The 21,304-nt window shown below is 43.5% G+C and overlaps 1 protein-coding gene across 1 annotated transcript in view; it reads left to right on the plus strand.

Annotated features, from left to right (window-relative positions):
- Positions 1–21,304, plus strand: part of FHIT (fragile histidine triad diadenosine triphosphatase) — a 1,476,895-nt gene that overhangs the window by 1,130,812 nt on the left and 324,779 nt on the right. Inside the window, exons 5-6 of the mRNA XM_054978165.1 lie at positions 2,677–2,822; positions 13,298–13,327. Coding sequence (XP_054834140.1) covers positions 2,677–2,822; positions 13,298–13,327 — 176 coding nt within the window. The remainder of the gene's footprint in view (positions 1–2,676; positions 2,823–13,297; positions 13,328–21,304) is intronic.

Genomic DNA, 21,304 nt, shown 5'->3' on the forward strand with positions numbered 1-21,304 from the left:
GGAAGTTAGTGTCTAAGTTCACTGAACTACCTGCTCTTACTGTTGTAATTAGGGATAAGCAACCTTCCCTATTTCATTTCTATTTCTGTTCATTGGTATTTTTGACAATGTCTTTAGTCCGTTGCTTTTTTGCTTGCAGAGTATACACATGTTTTATCGTTTTTATACGCAATGATGATGGCATTCATATGAACAATGTATGCCATATGCATATAATGTAGAGTGCTGATTTATTGATACAAAAATTGGTATAAAACTATTATGAAAATGAAGAATCATGGGTTCAGTTTTCACGAGACAGATGCAAAATCCCACGGGATTTTGTATTGCATTTTTGTTACCCTGCCTTTTCTCCCAGAAGCTGAACATGGTGCCTATAAATGGTTCTCCTCCATTTTACCATCACAACAATCTTATGAAGGAGGTTAGGCTGAAAGACAGCAACTGTCCCAGTGAGGTTCATGGATCTGAACTCGGGTCTTTAAGGTCCTAGGCTGACACAATACTATCTCTTCCTTTGACAAGAAATTCAGAATTCTATCTATTATGATTAAGAATGGGTTTGAATTTCTCATAGGGATGGAAAATTCAAACGATTCCTAATTATAATATTTAGAATTTTGAATTTCTTGTTAAAGTGCTTCAAGTATTAAGTAAGTATTAAGCATTTAATTAAGTTATTAAACTAAGCGTTAGATAAAATTAGTACATTTGCTAACTCATCATAGGCTTAAACCGAATAAGTGCATAGGATTGTGCTGTCAATGTATTCTTTATTTTTCGATTAGAAATTGGGGCCTAGACTCTGCTGTAGACAAGGAACCTTTTCCCCATGAAAGTGGTATTTTCATGAATGATCTATGTCTGTCTCTTGATTCAAGCACATTTTAACATCTTTCAGTGTTTTTAAGATATGCTTAATTGTGTTAACCAGTTAGAAAGCTCAGTAGATTATTTCTTTAAATAGTTCTATGGCATCTAGAAAACAACCCTCTACAAACCAATTTGTTTATAGAAATGTCCTTGACACTGTATGGAAATGTTCTTGATACTGATTATACTAATCTCACACTGTAATCCGCCTAGAGTCTCAATGAAAAAGGCAGACTATAAATAAATAAATAAATAAACAAATAAATAAAATGGTCATGGTCCCTACTGGATAGTTGCTACATTGTTTAATATGTCACGTTTAATTGCTTATGCATCTTTCAACATTGTTTCACCTCTTTATTGGATTTCTGCTTGTTTTCAAATCTCCGCAAATTTGCATTTGCATACCGTATTGCATTATTTATTGAATGTCTTGATCGTATCCGCCTTGAGTCTCAATGAGAAAGGCAGACTGTAAATAATGTATATAAATGTGGAGTTACCAGCTCCTAAGGAAGCAGTTCACAGTCAGCTACTAAGGATTGTTTCAGCCACCTCTGTGCCCCGGGGATGGCTCAAACTCCATCTACTATTTCAGACTGAGGAGGTGGTCTGTAATGCAGATCACACTTTTAAAGATTCCTTTTAACCTCCTCTCACTCTTGTTACATTTTACCTTCTTTTAACCAATGTCCAATCCCTTGCCTCTTTGCTGTAACAATGGTCCCAAATATAGTATTGCCTGGACTTCGATCGTGATGGTACAGCTTAATTTCCTTAAATAATTCCATGGCATCTAGGAAACAAGTCTCTACAAACCAGCACACAGTATAGGTGATGGGTACTATATGCCACCATGAAACAGGCACTCTGAGAGAAACAGACATGATCCAAATGCGAGTTCTCTGACCACCATGTGATAATGATGGGAGAGCTCAGTAGCTTAATGACTAAGCATGTAGAGAACAATTCTCAGCAAGTTTACTCAGAATCCTACTAAAGTCTATTCAGTAGGGCTTACTCTCAGGTAAGTGTTCTTAGAATGGCATGTTAGACAACTAAATCGTTGTCCTCTTCTTTCCATAGATGCCGAGAGCCCATGCCTTCATCTTCAATTCCCATCTGCATCATTAGAACGTGTGAGTAGTGAACTGTGTATGCTATCTACTGTTGTACAGATGAAAACTATCTTCAGGCACAGGAGACAGCAGAATTGTAGAAGACACTAGCGGTTTTGAGATTATGCAACATGATACTGTTTGTAAGAAACTGCTTAATTCAAGAAACTGCAATTCTTGAATTAAATCAACAGAAAATGCCTATTGATTATGCTAATATCCTATGTTTTTATCCTGTGTTTTGTCTTCTTCTCTTCATTTTTCTTGCCCATGTGCTTCTCAGTGTTTAGTGGAACCACAGGCTCTGCTTTGGGTATCTTGATGGAACTGAGGGCCAAGCTACAAGAGACGAATGACACTTGAATGGCAAGTGTATTTCTCCCTGTTCACTTGCCCTCCACTCAATCCACTTGCCGTTCAAGTGTCATTCGTCATGTGTAGCTTGGCCCTGAGTGTAAAGTGTTTGGGTTGGATTCTTCAGCAGTTTCACTCAATTTCACTTCTCTTAGAGCTTATGTTCCATGTGGATTTTGTCCATGCAAGTTCCATTACGACCAAAATAGCCTTGTGGGTGGCCAGAAGGGGCTTCTTTCCCCCTTTTTAGCAGTGGAAAGGCTGGTAGTATCCAACCCTTCATAATTACTTATTGGAAGGGGTAGTTTTACCTTAACTTGATGCAACTCAGATGTTCTCATTTGCCCACTCCGTCCTGCGGAACGTTTCCGTGACTTGCATCCCGAAGAAGTCACTGATTTATTCTGCGTAGCACAGCGGGTTGGAAATGTAGTAGAACAACACTTTGGAGGCACCTCTCTCACAATTGCAGTTCAGGTGAGTAAACCCTTCCATTGTTCATTCTCATCGTCAGAAGAAGCCTTCTCCTATAATCTAGTGCCAAAAGGATAAACCCACATCCCAAGAATGGTAAACGTGGTACAGACCTCTAATCTATGCATAGTTGAGATCCAGTGCAGTGACAAGTCAACAGAAATCCAACTTCATGGCTAGCCTAATTAAATACCCCAATTAATTAATTTGCAGGGCAATTCTAAATGACATAAATGGTTATAGAAGGGTGTAATTCCGTTCCACTCTTGGTCTCCACTGCATTAATCCTGAAGAAAAAAACAACAACAATGAGATTGAAGAAGAATATGCTATTGGTTCTAGTCCTAGTCTGCCAAGATGAATTTAAGAAGTTGAAAGAGATGTGAGCAGATTGGATCTTGCGTTTCCTTGAGCTCCTCTCCCGTAAGGAATCAAAGAGAAGATTTATATTATTTTGTTTCTAGTGCACACCTTGTCATTTCTCTCATCATAGCCGATTGGAGTTCAACAAGCAGCTCTGCATGCCAGCATAACTTCCAAGCTCCGATTAGCTGTCTCTCATGTAGCTGACAGCCTTGAGTCTTTAACAAGTCCACTCGCAAGACCATCAGTCTCAACAGTTACATTTCACGTGTCTGACTCATGTTAAAACCACTGCTTCAACATGGCAAATGCATATGCAGCCATCACTATTTAGGAGATCACAATGGTTCATCTCAGTCACCATAAAGTCACCATAAAGTGCAGTAGCTATCAATGCATCCTGGATGAGGAGGTACCAAAGTGTCCCTGTGTGGCAAACAGGGACTCCTTGGCTGGTCTCCTTGTCCCCAGATGCACGAAGACTGCCAGCAAACCTCAACTGGTCCTTAGAAAGTACAAGAATGAATGTACACCCTGCCTGCACTGCCGCTTGCACCTACTGGTCCTTGCCCTTGGGGAGGACAGTGGAAACTGCTACCACTGCAATTCAGCTGCCCAAGCCCTGGACAGAGTGGGCACAACCAGCCACTGCCACAAGGAGGTGGACATGGGTAGCCACTCTCTTAAGTGGGTGGGAGGAAAGGTGCATGAGCAGTCACCACAAATGGGGGGTGGGGTGCCAGCAGTTTCTGCTGCTGCTTACAGGCAGCCCCAGCCCCGAGGAAGCCTACTCTTTCTCCTTCTCCCTCCATTGAGGTGGCATTTTGCCTCCCTGTCTGCATTGGATCACTGGATGTGGGGTGGCAATCAGCTGTAAGGTGGTTAGAGGGGGGCACACTACAGTTGATTGTTCTGGCCTCCTCTTCAGAGATGACAGAGAGAGAGGCTGGCAGTGATTACACTGTGGCAGCTGAGTGGTCTTGGGTCCACCCGTGCAGAATCCCTCCCCAGCATGAGACCAGGGGCAACCATCTAAGACCTCCCCCTGCACAGTGACAGGACTTGAACCCAGGTGTTCTAAGCCCATCCGCTCCCCTCCATAGTGCTACCTTTGCTCCTCTTAAAATGTATATTTCAATGGAGAGCAGAATAAACACCCCCACTTTTAGGATATGTTTAGATGGAAAGACTTTAAATAAATGTTTTTAATCTAAAAATACTCATTGGCTATGAATGGAAATGACTAAGGCTCCTCCTTGTGTTCAGACAGGGAAGAGAAAGCTGGAACAAGCTATTTGCATCAGTTTGAAATTGGCAAATATCTTGAATTTGCAAAATGTATTTATGTATTTATTTATAATGGGCTTTTCTCCCTAACAGAGACCTAAAGCGTCTTACATGTTACTGTCATCTCTTCCATTTTATCCTCACAACAACCCTGTCGGGTAGATTAGGCTGAGAGTGAGAGACTGGCCCAAGGTCACCCAGTGAGCTTCTATGGCAGAGTAGGGATTCATACCTGGGTCTCCCTGAACCTAATCAAACAATCAAACTACTACACAACTTTGCAAGAATTTTGATTGCCAGTTTTTAAAATTTGGATTTCATCCCCCCCCCCTCAATTTGGCTTTTCAATTTTATTTTGGAAGCTAGAATTCTTGACTAGAATGTCCATTTGGTAAGTAAAATAATAGAGTAAAAGTAAATGTTGGTCCAATGGACGATATATAGTATTTGAATTTGAGAAATCTGTGTTCGGATCTCTGCTCATTGAATGCCACCATTTTTACTCCCCAGTTCTACCATCTATGAAATGGGAATAACAGTAACCCACCTTTCAAACTGTTAATCTTACCATAAAATGCCCTCCTTATTAAAAGCAGTAACAGAATAATACTAACAACATCCCTTTCTCAAAATATACCTTAAATCTTCAGTCAGAATTTCTGATTCAGATATCCAAAGATTGCATTCAGATCTGGACTGAGAATTTGTCCTTTAGCTGTGTTTCAGATTCATATACAGTGAGTTCCTACCATTGCACCTTGTATTTATTACACATCTAAAAGATTCCTATGCCATCTTTCCACTCAATTCAGGATCTCCAAGGCAACAAATATTAAAATGAAAATAGAAAATATTCCAGAGATTATAAAAAGCATTTAAAATGCATATATACATAATACATACATATATGTTGGCCCCCAAGCCATTTAGGGCTTTAAAGGTCAATATCTTGAACTGGGACCAGAAGCACATTGCAAGCCACAGTAGATGGAACAAGACTGAGATGATATAGTCCCTAAGGCCCAATCCAGTCAGCATTCTGGCTGCAGCCTTCTGTACCATGTGTACCCTCCAGACAGTCTTCAAGAACAGCCCAGTGGCAATCTTCTCTGTCCAGGAATAGCCATCCCTGTCTCCCCAGCTGAAGCTCGTAAGAGGCACCACTAGCCACCACTCTCACCTCTTTATCGAACAGGAGGGCCAGGTCCAATAGGACTCCAAGCTATGAACTGTTCTTTTAAGGGGAGTACAACCCCATCCAGAGCAGGACATATCCTAGTTCTTGGATCAGATCTTCCCCTGCCAGAAGCACCTCCATTTTGTAGGGATTAAACTGAAACATATGTGGATGCATTAGTAGCTCTCTTGGGCTGGCCTGAGAGAGAGAGAGAGAGAGAGAGAGAGAGAGAGAGAGAGAGAGAGAGAGGTGTGCAGTGCTGAGTCATTGCATTGATACATGATTGGGGAGGGGGAGAGATCAACATTTACTTGAGTTAAAGATACATTTTATTTTTAAAGCTATCACCTTATGTAATTCACCAAATGAAAACATCACCTTTTTATGGTGTGTGGATAGAAAAAAAATGTGTACCCTAGAATATGCCAGTGTGAATGCAGCTAGCTTTCTAATTCAAGCCCAAATGCACACTAAAATAGCCTGAGTATAAGGAAGAAAATACTCCTCCTGCGACATCTCATTCCTATGCTAAAGGAATTGTTGGTGTAGGATGTACACTTGGCTGGCTTGAGGAACAGCCCAATTCTTTGAGGTCATGAACTCCTTGTTTTTTTTAAACATTCTGGGCATTTATCTATAAAATGGCTATAAGGGATGTATTGTCGAAGGCTTTCACGGCCGGAGAACGATGGTTGTTGGGGGTTTTCCGGGCTGTATTGCCGTGGTCTTGGCATTGTAGTTCCTGACGTTTCGCCAGCAGCTGTGGCTGGCATCTTCAGAGGTGTAGCACCAAAAGACAGAGATCTCTCAGTGTCACAGTATGGAAAAGATGTAGGTCATTTGTATCTACTCAGGAGGGGTGGGGTTGAGCTGAGTCATTCTGTAAGAGTTTCCCAGGGTGTGGAATGCTAATGGCGGGAGGCTTCACTGAGTCATTCTGTAAGAGTTTCCCAGGGTGTGGAATGCTAATGGCGGGAGGCTTCACTGTATCCTGAGGCGGTTCTTTTGCATATGGATTGGTGCTTGATGTGCTAATCTTCTCTGCAGGGCTATTGTCGGGTGTGGAGTGTTTTGTTGGCCTGGTGTTTTTCAGAACTGGAGCCCATGCTCTGTTCATTCTTAAGGTTTCTTCTTTCCTGTTGAAGTTTTGCTTATGCTTGTGAATTTCAATGGCTTCCCTGTGCAGTCTGACAAAGTAGTTGGAAGTGTTGTCCAGTATTTTGGTGTCCTGGAATAAGATACTGTGCCCTGTTTGAGTTAGGCTATGTTCAGCCACTGCTGATTTTTCAGGCTGTCCAAGTCTGCAGTGTCTTTCATGTTCTTTTATTCTTGTCTGGATGCTACGCTTTGTGGTCCCGATGTAAACTTGTCCACAGCTGCAGGGTATACGGTATACTCCTGCAGAGGTGAGGGGGTCTCTGCTGTCTTTTGCTGATCGTAGCATCTGTTGTATTTTTCGGGTGGGTCTGAATACTGCTTGAAGGTTATGCTTTTTCATAAGCTTTCCCATCTGATCAGTAATTCCTTTGATATATGGCAAAAACACTTTTCCTGTAGGTGACTGTTTTTCCTTGGTTGTTTGATTCATCCTGGGTTTGATTGCTCTTCGGATTTCATTTCTGGAGTAGCCATTTGCCTGAAGTGCGTGGTTTAGATGATTAATTTCCTCATTGAGAAAGCGCGGCTCACATATCCGTCTTGCACGATCCACTAATGTTTTCATTATGCCTCTTTTCTGTCGGGGGTGGTGATTGGAGTTTTTGTGTAAGTACCGATCAGTGTGAGTTGGTTTCCTGTAGACCTTGTGACTTAACTGAAAGTTTGCTTTGCGGATGACCAAGGTATCCAGGAATGAGAGTTTTCCCTCACTTTCTTTCTCCATTGTGAATTGTATGTTCAGGTGGATGTTGTTGAGATGATTCAAAAACTCCATCAATTCTTCCTCCCCATGGCTCCAAATGATGAATGTATCATCCACAAACCGGAACCATACACTGGGTTTGTGGAGTGCTGATTCTAGAGCTGTTTTTTCAAAATGTTCCATGTAGAAGTTTGCTATAACTGGGCTGAGTGGGCTCCCCATGGCCACCCCATCCATCTGTTCATAGCATTCGTTGTCCCATTGGAAGTAACTGGTTGTCAGACAATGATGGAATAAGGCTGTTACATCCTCTGGGAAAATCTGATTAATCAGTGCAATAGTGTCTTTTACTGGAACCTTGGTAAACAGGGATACAACATCAAAACTGACAAGTATGTCTTGTGGATTGAGTTTCAGAGAACTGATTTTGTTGATGAAATCTGCTGAATCTTTGATGTAAGACGAGGTTTTCCCGATGTGGTCCTGCAGGAGATCTGCCAGATGTCTAGCTAATTCATATGTCGGTGAACCAATGGCACTCACAATGGGTCGGAGTGGGACTGAATCTTTATGTATTTTGGGGAGTCCATATAGTCTAGGTGGCTGTGCTTCAGTCTTGCATAGTTTGCTGTGCGTGTCGGGATGTAGTGAGGAATTCTTGATCAGCGCATTTGTTAGCCTGGTGATTTTGCAAGTGGGATCTCGTTTTAGTTTTTTGTAGGTGGAGGGGTCCAGGAGTTCCTTAATCTTCTTTTTGTATTCCTCCGTTTTCATGATCACTGTAGCATTGCCTTTATCAGCTGGTAGAATGATGATGTCTGGATCTGCATTGAGGGTCTTGATGGCATTTCTCTCCTTGCGTGTTATATTGCTGGTGGGAAGCTTTGCCTTTCGTAGAATCCTGGCTGTCTCTCCTCTTATTTCCTCAGCTTCCTCTTCAGGTAGATGACGAATGGCAGCTTCTACATTTGCAATGATGTCTTCCACAGGAATTCTGGTGGGGGTGACTGCAAAGTTTCCTCCCTTTGCCAAGATGGAGGTTTCTTCTGGTGAGAGCTGATCAAGAATTCCTCACTACATCCCGACACGCACAGCAAACTATGCAAGACTGAAGCACAGCCACCTAGACTATATGGACTCCCCAAAATACATAAAGATTCAGTCCCACTCCGACCCATTGTGAGTGCCATTGGTTCACCGACATATGAATTAGCTAGACATCTGGCAGATCTCCTGCAGGACCACATCGGGAAAACCTCGTCTTACATCAAAGATTCAGCAGATTTCATCAACAAAATCAGTTCTCTGAAACTCAATCCACAAGACATACTTGTCAGTTTTGATGTTGTATCCCTGTTTACCAAGGTTCCAGTAAAAGACACTATTGCACTGATTAATCAGATTTTCCCAGAGGATGTAACAGCCTTATTCCATCATTGTCTGACAACCAGTTACTTCCAATGGGACAACGAATGCTATGAACAGATGGATGGGGTGGCCATGGGGAGCCCACTCAGCCCAGTTATAGCAAACTTCTACATGGAACATTTTGAAAAAACAGCTCTAGAATCAGCACTCCACAAACCCAGTGTATGGTTCCGGTTTGTGGATGATACATTCATCATTTGGAGCCATGGGGAGGAAGAATTGATGGAGTTTTTGAATCATCTCAACAACATCCACCTGAACATACAATTCACAATGGAGAAAGAAAGTGAGGGAAAACTCTCATTCCTGGATACCTTGGTCATCCGCAAAGCAAACTTTCAGTTAAGTCACAAGGTCTACAGGAAACCAACTCACACTGATCGGTACTTACACAAAAACTCCAATCACCACCCCCGACAGAAAAGAGGCATAATGAAAACATTAGTGGATCGTGCAAGACGGATATGTGAGCCGCGCTTTCTCAATGAGGAAATTAATCATCTAAACCACGCACTTCAGGCAAATGGCTACTCCAGAAATGAAATCCGAAGAGCAATCAAACCCAGGATGAATCAAACAACCAAGGAAAAACAGTCACCTACAGGAAAAGTGTTTTTGCCATATATCAAAGGAATTACTGATCAGATGGGAAAGCTTATGAAAAAGCATAACCTTCAAGCAGTATTCAGACCCACCCGAAAAATACAACAGATGCTACGATCAGCAAAAGACAGCAGAGACCCCCTCACCTCTGCAGGAGTATACCGTATACCCTGCAGCTGTGGACAAGTTTACATCGGGACCACAAAGCGTAGCATCCAGACAAGAATAAAAGAACATGAAAGACACTGCAGACTTGGACAGCCTGAAAAATCAGCAGTGGCTGAACATAGCCTAACTCAAACAGGGCACAGTATCTTATTCCAGGACACCAAAATACTGGACAACACTTCCAACTACTTTGTCAGACTGCACAGGGAAGCCATTGAAATTCACAAGCATAAGCAAAACTTCAACAGGAAAGAAGAAACCTTAAGAATGAACAGAGCATGGGCTCCAGTTCTGAAAAACACCAGGCCAACAAAACACTCCACACCCGACAATAGCCCTGCAGAGAAGATTAGCACATCAAGCACCAATCCATATGCAAAAGAACCGCCTCAGGATACAGTGAAGCCTCCCGCCATTAGCATTCCACACCCTGGGAAACTCTTACAGAATGACTCAGTGAAGCCTCCCGCCATTAGCATTCCACACCCTGGGAAACTCTTACAGAATGACTCAGCTCAACCCCACCCCTCCTGAGTAGATACAAATGACCTACATCTTTTCCATACTGTGACACTGAGAGATCTCTGTCTTTTGGTGCTACACCTCTGAAGATGCCAGCCACAGCTGCTGGCGAAACGTCAGGAACTACAATGCCAAGACCACGGCAATACAGCCCGGAAAACCCCCAACAACCAGCTATAAGGGATCTTTGACAAAGTGACGAGACACCTCTAGAAGCTTGGAAAGAATATTAAGAATCCAGATGGAGTGAAAACAGGAACAAAGACAGGAGGCCAAGCATAAAGCAAGTATCTGTGAGAGCTTGGTTATAATAACTAGTAATCTGTGCTGGTTCAGGTAAAGATTGAAGTCCCAAAATAGGGGTCCAGGTGCCCAGGCAGCAAATCATTGGAAGTAATTCAAAGGGGAAGTGAAGCAGGGATATATGAATTGTGTCAATGGGAAACTGTAATCTCACATTCATGGAATGTGAAACCAGCCAGGGTATATACCACATATACCACTTTGAAATGGGGAAAGATTCTGTCTCCAGTTAGAGGACAGGACGTCAGATCCAGCAATAAAAGATTCTCCTTTCCAGGCTTAGAAAGAGGGAGGGGGAAAGTAAGTAAGTTGGAATGCAGCTTGACTGGACAAAGGAGAGGAATGTGTGTTTCAGGTCTTGGGAATCAGTCCCCATATGGTACGGTAGTGGAGGTAACTAGGTGGGTAAAGGTGTGTTTGAGGGCAATCTATGGTCTGATCAGAAGAGTGGAGCACAGGCAGGCTATTCAAACAGTCTAAATTAGATCATGACAAGGGCAGGACTAAGACAGGGAATCCTTTCTTTGAGAAATGCTAATACGACAGGTTCTTTATGAGGCTAAAATGTACACTGATTAAGCACAGAGTCGTTGATTAATGATCTGATAGTCAAATACTAAATGAGATATGGCTTCCTTGAATAGATCCTAATCTTCTACACTTAGCATGGCATACACATGAATACATGAAGCTGCCTTAGACTGAATTAGACTATTTTCCTATCAAGAACAGTATTGCCTATGCTGATTGACAGTGCCTCTCCGGGATCTCAGATTTTCATATCACCTATGACCTGATCCTTTTGACTGGAGATAGCCAAGATTAGACCTGGGATCTTCTGCATGCCAAGCAGGTGTTCTACCACTGAGCCACACTCCTTGGTGAGATTAGGTGGGGTCCTACTTCCTGGCCATTTATCTTGGGAATTCCCACAAGCTTCATTTCTTAGGCTCTTTTGACAGACAGTGAGGAAGTGGTCCCAGCCTCACGGTGGAGGGAATGGTTAGAGAGACACACCTGAATGGAGACTTCTTGAAAACAACCTCCCATTTGGCAAAAAATATCACAGAGCCGAAACAGACGTGATGAGTTACCTCAATTCAACCTGGGTTTCCTTGCCTCAAAGTTTGACGGGAAGTGTAGGCGTCCTTGCAGGTGCATCGCTGCATTTCTCCTTCCCCTGCTTGCGTGGCCTGGAGCTACATAGCTGCACGTGCTCTGCCTCCCCCCCACATCGCACTGAGCGTCACTTCATCTCCCCCCTCCCTCGTCTGGCCCAGTCCCCGCAGTTCTGGGCTGCGTGGCTTCTGGTGGGGGCCAGGTGAGTGAGGGGGAGATGCAGCATGCTCCGGGAGCCTTTCCTCCTGCTCTCCCAGTGCAGCCCGGTGTTGCTCTGTGGGGGCTGGGCCAGGCGATGGGGGTGGAGTTGCCTCCCCTGTCGCACTGAGTGTCACTTCATCTCCCCCCCTCGCCTGGCCCAGCCCCCACAAAGCGACACCGGGCTGCACCGGGAGAGCGGGAGGAAAGGCTCCCAGAGCATGCTGCATCTCCCCCTCACTCGCCCGGCCCCCACCAGACAACTGGGCCAGACGAGGGAGGGGGGGAGATGAAGTGACGCTCAGTGCAACGGGGGGGGGGAGGCAGAGCACATGTGGCTATGTAGCTCCGGGCCACGCAAGCAGGGGAAGGAGAAATGCAGCGATGCACCTGCAAGGATGCCTACACTTCCCGTCAAACCTTGAGGCAAGGAATCCCAGGTTGAATTGAGGTAACTCGTCACGTCTGTTTTGGGTCACAGAGGTTTGTTTTATATTCTGTGGTGCCATTTAAAGAGCATTAGTGGCACGGTCCTTGGTCCTGCATTTCATCTCCATGTGGCTATTTCTCAAGAGCGGTTATTTCTCTGGCCAGATCACAGATTAATTACTCTTAGAAACAATTAAATGAGGCTGTAAATTAGGTATGCATGTCAAAAGTGCAAATCCACTTACATAACAAAATCACTTGACCTGTAGGGATAACATTGTTGTAAGGTATAAAAGTAACCATCCTAAATGCATTTAAGATACTTTTTCCCATTTGGTCAGAGCACAGTGGGCATAGCAAGCATAAAGCCCAAGGTTAAATCCCTGACATCTCTAGCTTGATTTCAGACTGGGTCAATGGTCTGAGTCAGTATAAGGCATCATCATGGGTTCCAATTAACCTTGAATAAAACTAAGTGTGGGTCTTGCTGCAAATTTTGCCTCCCAACACACTTGTCTGCCCCTTGCCAGTGAATTCTGAAATAGCACTCCTTTCTGGTATCTCAGGCACAATGGTGAACAACATGGATAAGCCAGTCACCTCTGGGTCCCCTGACCTTTTGTTAAATCCATATTGTGCAGTAAGGCCAATTTACCAGTACCATGTATGCAAACAACTAACTTGTGTTTTATAAATAGCTCCCATAAATCTTGGGAAATGCCAACATTATTGGGAGCATCTGTGATCTCAGATGTGTATGTGGGGGAATAAATATGCCAGCATTTATTCCTCTTCAGCCTATCATTTCTCATTTGAGAGGGGACCCGAAATAGAAAGGTGTCTGTTCCCAAGTGCTTTGGTGCCAAATCGTACCCAGGAGAGCACTGTGAATTAATGCACAATGAAATTGGATTTAAATTATTGATGGGCAATATTTCGGAATACCCAGGAGAGCTTCATTGACTGCTCTTATCTCAAGTCTCTTTTTTTGTGTGTGTTTCTCTCCTCCTCTTCTAACAGGATGGTCCCGAAGCCGGGCAGACTGTGAAGGTGAGTGCTTATTTTATTATGCAGAGTACAAATTAATAAGAGACAATTATGAGAACTAATAAAACCAGTCAGCTGCAGAGTGTTTGCTGCATTGCTATTTTATCCTTGAAGCTGGAAGAATCCTGAATCTTCTGTTACTGTAAATATGTTGACTTCAATGGAAGGCTGCAGTATGGTTACTCTTCGCCTCCTTATGTGCAAAATGTATAGAGTCTTAAACAGTAACCGGCCTACCCCACACTTGTCCACAAAATGTTTCCATTTTGCACACTTTGATTTTGTGGCAGAAAGCCACCTCTGAATCCTGCAGGAACATTCATGCCAAAGAATGGAAGAGGAGCCCTAGTAGATTGAGCCAAAAGTCTATCTAATCTACTGTTTCCCAAAGGAGCCAATCAGAAGCCTCTACCATTCGCAAGCCATGAATGCAAGTTGCTTTATGTCCCTGGCATCCTGGTCTCAATATACTGCCTCTGACCGTGGTGGTTTTAATTTTCTCTCATGAATGATAACCATTAATGGACCACAGATTTGACTTTTAAAGTCATCTAAACCGGTGGCGATCCATACATTCTTGTGATGATGAATTTCATAAGCCAAGTATGTCTGAAGTTCGGCAGGGTGGGTGTGGGGGTTTGGAATCTGTCCTGAAATTGCCGGTTCAGTGATCTCAAAGTCTAGTATTATGAGGGAGATAATTTTCTTACCCATTTTTGCTAGAAAGCCACAAAGAATCTCAGCTAATGCCAACTCAGTGAAAGTCTGATTCACACATTCAACCATGTTACTCATCAATAAGAGGCTTGCAAGTGAATGTACAAGGCACCTTCGCTGAAACAGGATTATGTTTGAGATGAGGAACAGCGAGGGTGTGGTTTGATGTGTGAGAGCTGTTTCGCTGAAGCAAGCCAACCATAGATTTCAAAGTGATGTGCATGTGTGAACCTTGCTGAGTAACGATCACTCTTAGATTAACCCCTCAAGGGTTATTATGATAGCTCCGCTGATGATAGCTAGGCAAGGCAAAGGAAAGGGACAAGTAAAAATGAAGTGGAAAGATTTCTAGTGAAATATGAGGGCAGGTACCAGTTCCAGAACAGAGGCCATGATGAAACAGTGGAAGAAGAGGTAAGGACAGATTGACACTCTTGGTCAATGGAATCCATAAGAATCCACTAACCTGGGCTGCTGCATGAGGGAAAACTCCTTTGTGCTTGAGTAAAATTCCTACTTCTACAGCTATGCTATTTCCCCATGCTTTCATCTTTTCCATTAACTTGTAGCTACTAATGGTGGCCTTTATCAAATTTAAAATGGGATGTTAAAAGGAATGTAGAACTGCATCTAGATTCTTCTATCAAAGCACAATCCTGCTTCACCTTTGTAAGCCCCTTTACTTTGTCTCCAGAAAATGAAGGTCCTCCTGGCTGCAGTTCCTCCAGCCAGTCTCCATGGTAGAAATTAGAGACTTACTGTTTGCTTCTCAGGTTCAGGCTTGATTAGGCCAACCAGTTTGAGACCTTTGAGACCACTTCATTTCAAGGTGCCAGTTCTTAACTTTGGAGGCCTTTACAACCTGAGATCCACACATTTCATGGATCTCTCTACATGAATTCATTTTTCAGCTGCAATCCTCAAGCCAGTTTATGCAGACTGCTGTGGCTCATTCACACTCTTGGTGGCAGCTAGGCTTGCCATAGTGATGTCACTTCTAGGTCACACCGGAAGTTGTGTCATCATGCTAGGGGCAATTGCATCCCCCTACAATAAGTGCCCACTTCCGCCATCTCCTGCCACTTACTAGGTTGAACCTAGCAACCCTAGTGGCAGCCCTAGTCTCTAGAAGGACCTTCCTGGAGATGTAAGGAAGGTCCCTTACACCTGGCTTTATGAAAAATTATCAAGCCAAGATCTTTGAAACAGTTTATGATATTCTGACATTGGGACACAGTTTGAAATGCAGTGATTCATTATTTCTTTTTGACTGTGTATGTTACGGTTTTATGATCTGTTACTTGCCTTGGGTCCAAATATTAGGTAGAAAGGAATAAATACATAAGGTCCATGGTTCATGGCTACTAGTGAATGAAAGACAAAGTTAGGGGTATTCTTTAGTTGGATTCCCCCTTGTGAATGGTACTTTAAAAACCCATTCCTCTAAAGATACATAACAGGAGTGGTAGGTTTAAGTGAGACCATAGCCCTGCCTATCTCCCTGCGTGCCTGCCTGCCCAGACTCAGAAGTCTAGTCTAAATGTACATCAAGCCAGCCCTGCCAAAAATACAATCTGCTCTAAAATAACCACCAGCTCGCTGCGGTGATGTTTTGCTGCCAGAGGCTACCTCAGCAGAAGTCAAGGTGTCAACAGCACAGTGCTTAGGAAAATGAGGAGAAAGGCTGTACACCTCTTGCCATGATTTGAGGAGATCCTTTATTTGTCCACATATCGGTCGTCTTCTTCTTGCTCTTGGGAATCTCTGACCACTTTTAAACACTGTATTTACTACAGATTTACTATAGCTGGAGAGAACGTAGAAGGGGGGATCCCATATGAGGTGAAATGGCAAGGGTTTAATATGACATTTTCCTACTTGAGTAATAAAACAGATAACATCCAGGATGGTTGTCAGCCATGTTTCGTTCCCCAGTACTACACTTTCAGATGCGTGTTGATAAATATTTTTTTAAAAATACATGGAAGCAATGGGGGATGTTGAAACAGTCTGGATCTGTAAAATATGGTTAGGGGATTTGAAGATGTGTGTGGATTGATTAACAGTGCAATCTTGGGATGGCTGCAGCAGTGTCAACAACAACAGATGCAAAAAATGGCACTGCTGATCCATTCCCTATGAATAGTTCACAGGAAAAATAGCAATCTGTGCCCCTCCACAAGGCATAGATGGCATAGCAAGAGTGGCTGGTGTCCGTCGCAACTCCGCCAACATCCACCAGTCAGACAACGGCAGCTGATGAGTAGCACACACAAGTACAGCTAATTGCTGCCTGCTTATCTGGCTGCTGTCCCTCAATGCCACTTCCCTTCCCCATGGAGAGCCACCAGTTGGGGAGGGAAGACCCAGCAACAGCGTATCCCCAGCAAAGGCATGTGGCCCAAGTGCCTTCCTCCAGCTCAAGGGGAAAAGGCACCCATATTGTGGATAGGATGCCCACCACTTCCCCAGCTAGGGCCTAACTGGCAGCAAAAGTGCTGTCCACAAGCAACCATCCCTATGGAAAAGAAAAAGGAAGACCATCAGACGAAGGCCAGGCTTGAACTCACAGCCCCAACAGCCAAGACCAGCATCCTAATCACTGGACCAAGAGGCACTCTGCTGCAGTCCTGACATCACCACCAGGCTCTCAGGGACAGGCAGAGACCACTGCACAGACAGGCATGGCAGATGGAAGGCACTGAAATAGCATGGCCAGGGCTCCTGGTTTCATGCTTGCATGGAGAGATGCCAGTAGCAGCAAAAGCTTTGGAGCTGATGTTTTGCCTCTGCAAACCACAAAAGGGGGGACAGAATGGCCTACCTATTAGTTCACCATGGAGAGATGTGGCTGAGATGCCACTCCACAGACTTTCTATGCTGCACTCCAACAGCAGCTCCCTTGCATATGCCCAGGATCCCCTGCTCCTGCACCAACTAGCTGCATGGTTTATCAGATACCAGTAGTGATGTAGGAGAGTGTGGGACCCAGAGACACCCCTCCCAGTGCCAGAACAGCCTCATGCACTCTTGAACCACCCACAGCAGCCAGCAGAGTGTGTGTGGGGGAGGGGGGAGGACTGATATATGGAGTCAGTGCCTCTGGATCTCTTCTGTGTTTTGCAGCTGAACCAACAAAAGGGGGTTCCCTGGCAAGGGAGTGTGCTAACAACCCACTGTAGGGCTGCCAGCATCCCTGTCCTCCCAATCATAGTCAGCTCTCATGAGTACAATTTGCTGGGCAGATGTCTCTGGCTTCAGTTGCCCTCGTATGCACACATTGCTAGCCTCATGTATGGCTTGTCTGCTGTCAACTGCACACAACTCTTCTGAAAAAGAGATGCGTTCCGCTTAAGGACGGGGTGGGGGTGGGGATTTGTAATGGTTTCAAGTAAATGTGTGCATATATCTTTAAATGCTTGGTGAGATAGGTGAAGAGTGGGGGTGAAAGAGAGGGATGAGTGAGCGATATGATTGGTTGATCAGTAGATTTCTGTGGAATAAATTAAGGTAACTAAAAGCTACTCATAACATCCCTGTAGAAGCTATTTGGAAAGAGGCTTTGTACAAAATGCTGTAAATCACTGTTTGTGGCATTTTGTAAACTGATGGCATCAAAAATCGTGGAAGAAAGCCGGCAGCCTTCCGTGAGTTTCGCTTGATTTATAGACAGTGTGAAAACGGCCATGGACAGAGGAAGAATTCTGCTCATATACAAAGATTGGAATGAAAAGGCTTTTAGTGAGGCAACAATTCAAAATTCTTAGTAAGGATTAGGTCAAAATGGGTAGCCGTTTTAATCTGTCTGTAGCGATAGAAAAGAGCAAGAGTCCAGTAGCACCTATAAGACTGACAAAATTTGTGGTAGGGTATGAGCTTTCGTGAGTCACAGCTTGTATCTGAAGAAGTGAGCTGTGACTCATAAAAGCTCATACCCCACCACAATTTTTTTTAGTCTTATAGGTGCTGCTGGACTCTTGCTCTTCTTTTCTACTTAATAAGGACTAGGGCTTGTTTACTGAGCCATGAAATTACTTCCTTCAAAATGCATCCCCAGTCCTTCCCATTCATGACCATGATTGTATTCTTCCCTATCCAAGCAGCTCTTTTGACCCGTCAATCCCATCATCGACAGCGAGCAGGCTAATGATTGATGGACCCACCCACGTGGCATCCTCATTCCAAAGCTTGTCTTATTGCAACTCTGTATACAAACTAGTTTTCTAATTCCCATGTGAGCACAATGGGGACAATCCTTGGTGGCCTTAAGGATCATTCTAGCTCTGCTGTCTGACCCAGTAACCGGCATTATGACTGTGATGGAAGTATGTCACTGAACAGAGACTACTTTGACCTCTGTTTGTGCTAGTTTTATGTCATTTCCTGCAAGAGGAATGTTGCAGTTGCCTAAGCACCATGCTTGAAGGACTGAGCTTCACTGAACATGTTCTAACAGAGACTATTTTAAATCCAGAGCGAAGTGTTATAGCCTCACTGTTGGCTGATAGGATTATCTGTAAAATACATTCACTAGTGAAGTATTAGTGGGGGGGGGGCAATGCTCCCTTGATTAGCCATCAGCAAGAGTGCATTTTGCTCTTGGAATTGAAGGGAGAAAAAATTGTTGTGATTTTCTATTATCCAAGCAGCAAAGGTCACCAGATGTTTTTAGCCTACGAATTTTGAAAATCTGCCGATATGCTTGGGACTCCTTAGTAAACGTAATAAGATTACAGTGACCCACTGATACGATTGCATTATCCTGGATTTTATAAAATTACATACTACATGCTTCATAAATACGGTGTTGGCCTTTTCTGCATCTTACCACTTTTCTGCAAAACTGGTGAGTACCATAATTTGTAATCGTTTATTGTCACTTTGTTGATGATGTGGCTCTTCTGAAGAAAAAAAAAAAGAAGCAAACTCTGCGTGTTAATAAAATTAGGTGCTTTCCCCAGTGCATTTCTGATTCAATTACTGTAATCTCAGTTTGAAATAGAATGACAGGTCTGACTGAATTGCTAGTGCAACCTGTATGCTGGGTGGGGACAGGGGATCATGAAAGTACCTGTATGAAGGAGATGTGCACCTTTAATTTTGATTAAAATGTGTCTCTCCATTAATATCAACCTTTTTTTCCTTGTACAAAATAGGAAGAAACATTCTTAAAGTTAAGTCATGTATCATGATCTTGTTGTTGTTGTTGTTCATTGTCCATTTTGTTGCATGGGAATCCATAAGTTAGTTGCTAAGCAGCTGAAAGTTCCTAGGGAGGGCAATGGGGTAGCTCCTCCATCTTTCAAATTGCATTCATTCATTACCTGGGACCTCCTGTGGCTATTATGAAATATAGGGTGCAAGCCTAAGCAGGTCTACTTAACAAGTAAGTCCCATATTATTCACTGAGAATTGTTCCCAGGGAAATGCCCTTAGGATGGCAGCCATAAAACACCCCCCCCCTCAAACTCACCTGGGGGCCCAGGTTGCAGGCCATGCGGGGGGAGCAGAGGGGGTGCATGGCAGCCACTATGTTGTAGCAAGGGGCGGGGAAGCTCAGAGGACCTGGGAGGCATGGTCTGCGCACATTCGCTGCCAGCCCTGGTCAGAGGAGTGGGCCCCACCCCTCAGCACTTGGCTCTTGGCCAGCATCCCTCCCAGCCCTCCCTTTTGTCACAACCTTGGAGTGAGCAGGCAGATTGGGCATTGGGCACTGATCCATTTGGGGAGAAATGTGGCCCATAAACTCAGTTTCCCTATTATGAGAATCCCCTTAAGGTGTCTGGGGAGTGAGGCATGACAGGTGCATGCCTAGCTCAGGGGCTGTCAGATCCACACAGGTCAGCCAATACTGGGATCCATGCCCTATGCAGCGCCAATGCTCCACAAGCTGTCATATCAATAAGGTTGTGGCCTCTTTCAACACTGTTGTCTGTTGTGTTTTATCGCCTCCTCCACCCCACAGCTCTCCTCCCCTATTCAACACTGGCCTGCAAACATTTCCTTAAAAGTACACTGCTGTTTTGCTATGTTATCTTGATTATCTCCAAGACCTTCTCTGTGAATCTTCTCCCACAACCTCCTGGTGAAATAGAGCTTCTGGTGGATGAACTTGCCAGCAAGTTACTTTGGGAAACAGGACGGTCTTGCTGCATAAATTTAAGCTGATATACAAGAAAGCCTTAGATATCAAACGGGTACAATGTGGCATGGAGGGCCAACATCCAAGTAAGAAGTGGTATGCAGGCAAATGAATCTAGAGTAATAATTGCTTGTTTTATCAGTGATATCAGTGAAACTAACCTTTGCATCTGATAGGCACCCATGTTTTAATTAATGCGTCTTCTCTTTTGATTGTTTTTTTGGCTGTATTTCTTCAGGCTGTTTTGGAACATTGATAGTCATATTGGTTGTAATTTTATCATATGTCTCTAATGTGGAATGGCAGAATAGATTATTTATAGTTAGGTAAATATTGGAGAAGATTTTCTGGTTCTCTTCTATGCTCTGGTCCCATAGATAGGTTGTTGAAATGTACCTCTAAAGAAGAGACAGAATATGCTTGTTTCATTCATCTAAATAAACTTTGTCATATATAAGAGGCATACAGAATCAATATAATGAAAACATGTGAAAGATAACGACAGTGCATGTCTCTATTCCAACCTTTGGTTTACTTGGACTTCTTACTGATCACACTGAATTCCTTTTTCATGTGGGGACTATTATCCAATACATTTGAATGTAATGTTATGGCCTTTTGTGTGTGCAAAATATATAGTTCTATGAAACAGATTTTGTGTTTTGGCCTTGGAAAGGAACAGTAAATAATCTTCTAGAGGTTCCTAACATAAATTCAGTTCTGGTAAGCGGGCATGTCTATTATTTGCTAGGACAGTAAGGACATTGCAATTTTTTTTCTTTCAACATGTTATAAAACGATGCAGAGTAAAAAGCTGGGACAGAACTGTGAAGACTATGGATACTTTAGAAGTGGTATACAACATATTTCAGAGGTTCCATTTTTATATTACGCCAGCTCTGTGGGAGTTGGGCTTCTTCTTCCTAGAGTAATGTGAGAAACCCTCTGACAGGCCATGTGGGAAAAGCCCTTTCAAAACTAGGATAACACTGTGATAATAATCATGGAAATTATGTACATTGGCCTGTAGAGGTACAAATTCATCATTGTCGTTTAGAGAGCCAGTTTGGTGTAGTGGTTAAGAGCGGCAGGACTCTAATCTGGAGAACCAGGTTTGATCC

The sequence above is a fragment of the Eublepharis macularius genome, chromosome 4 (genome assembly GCF_028583425.1).
Source record: "Eublepharis macularius isolate TG4126 chromosome 4, MPM_Emac_v1.0, whole genome shotgun sequence".
Lineage (NCBI taxonomy): Eukaryota > Metazoa > Chordata > Lepidosauria > Squamata > Eublepharidae > Eublepharis > Eublepharis macularius.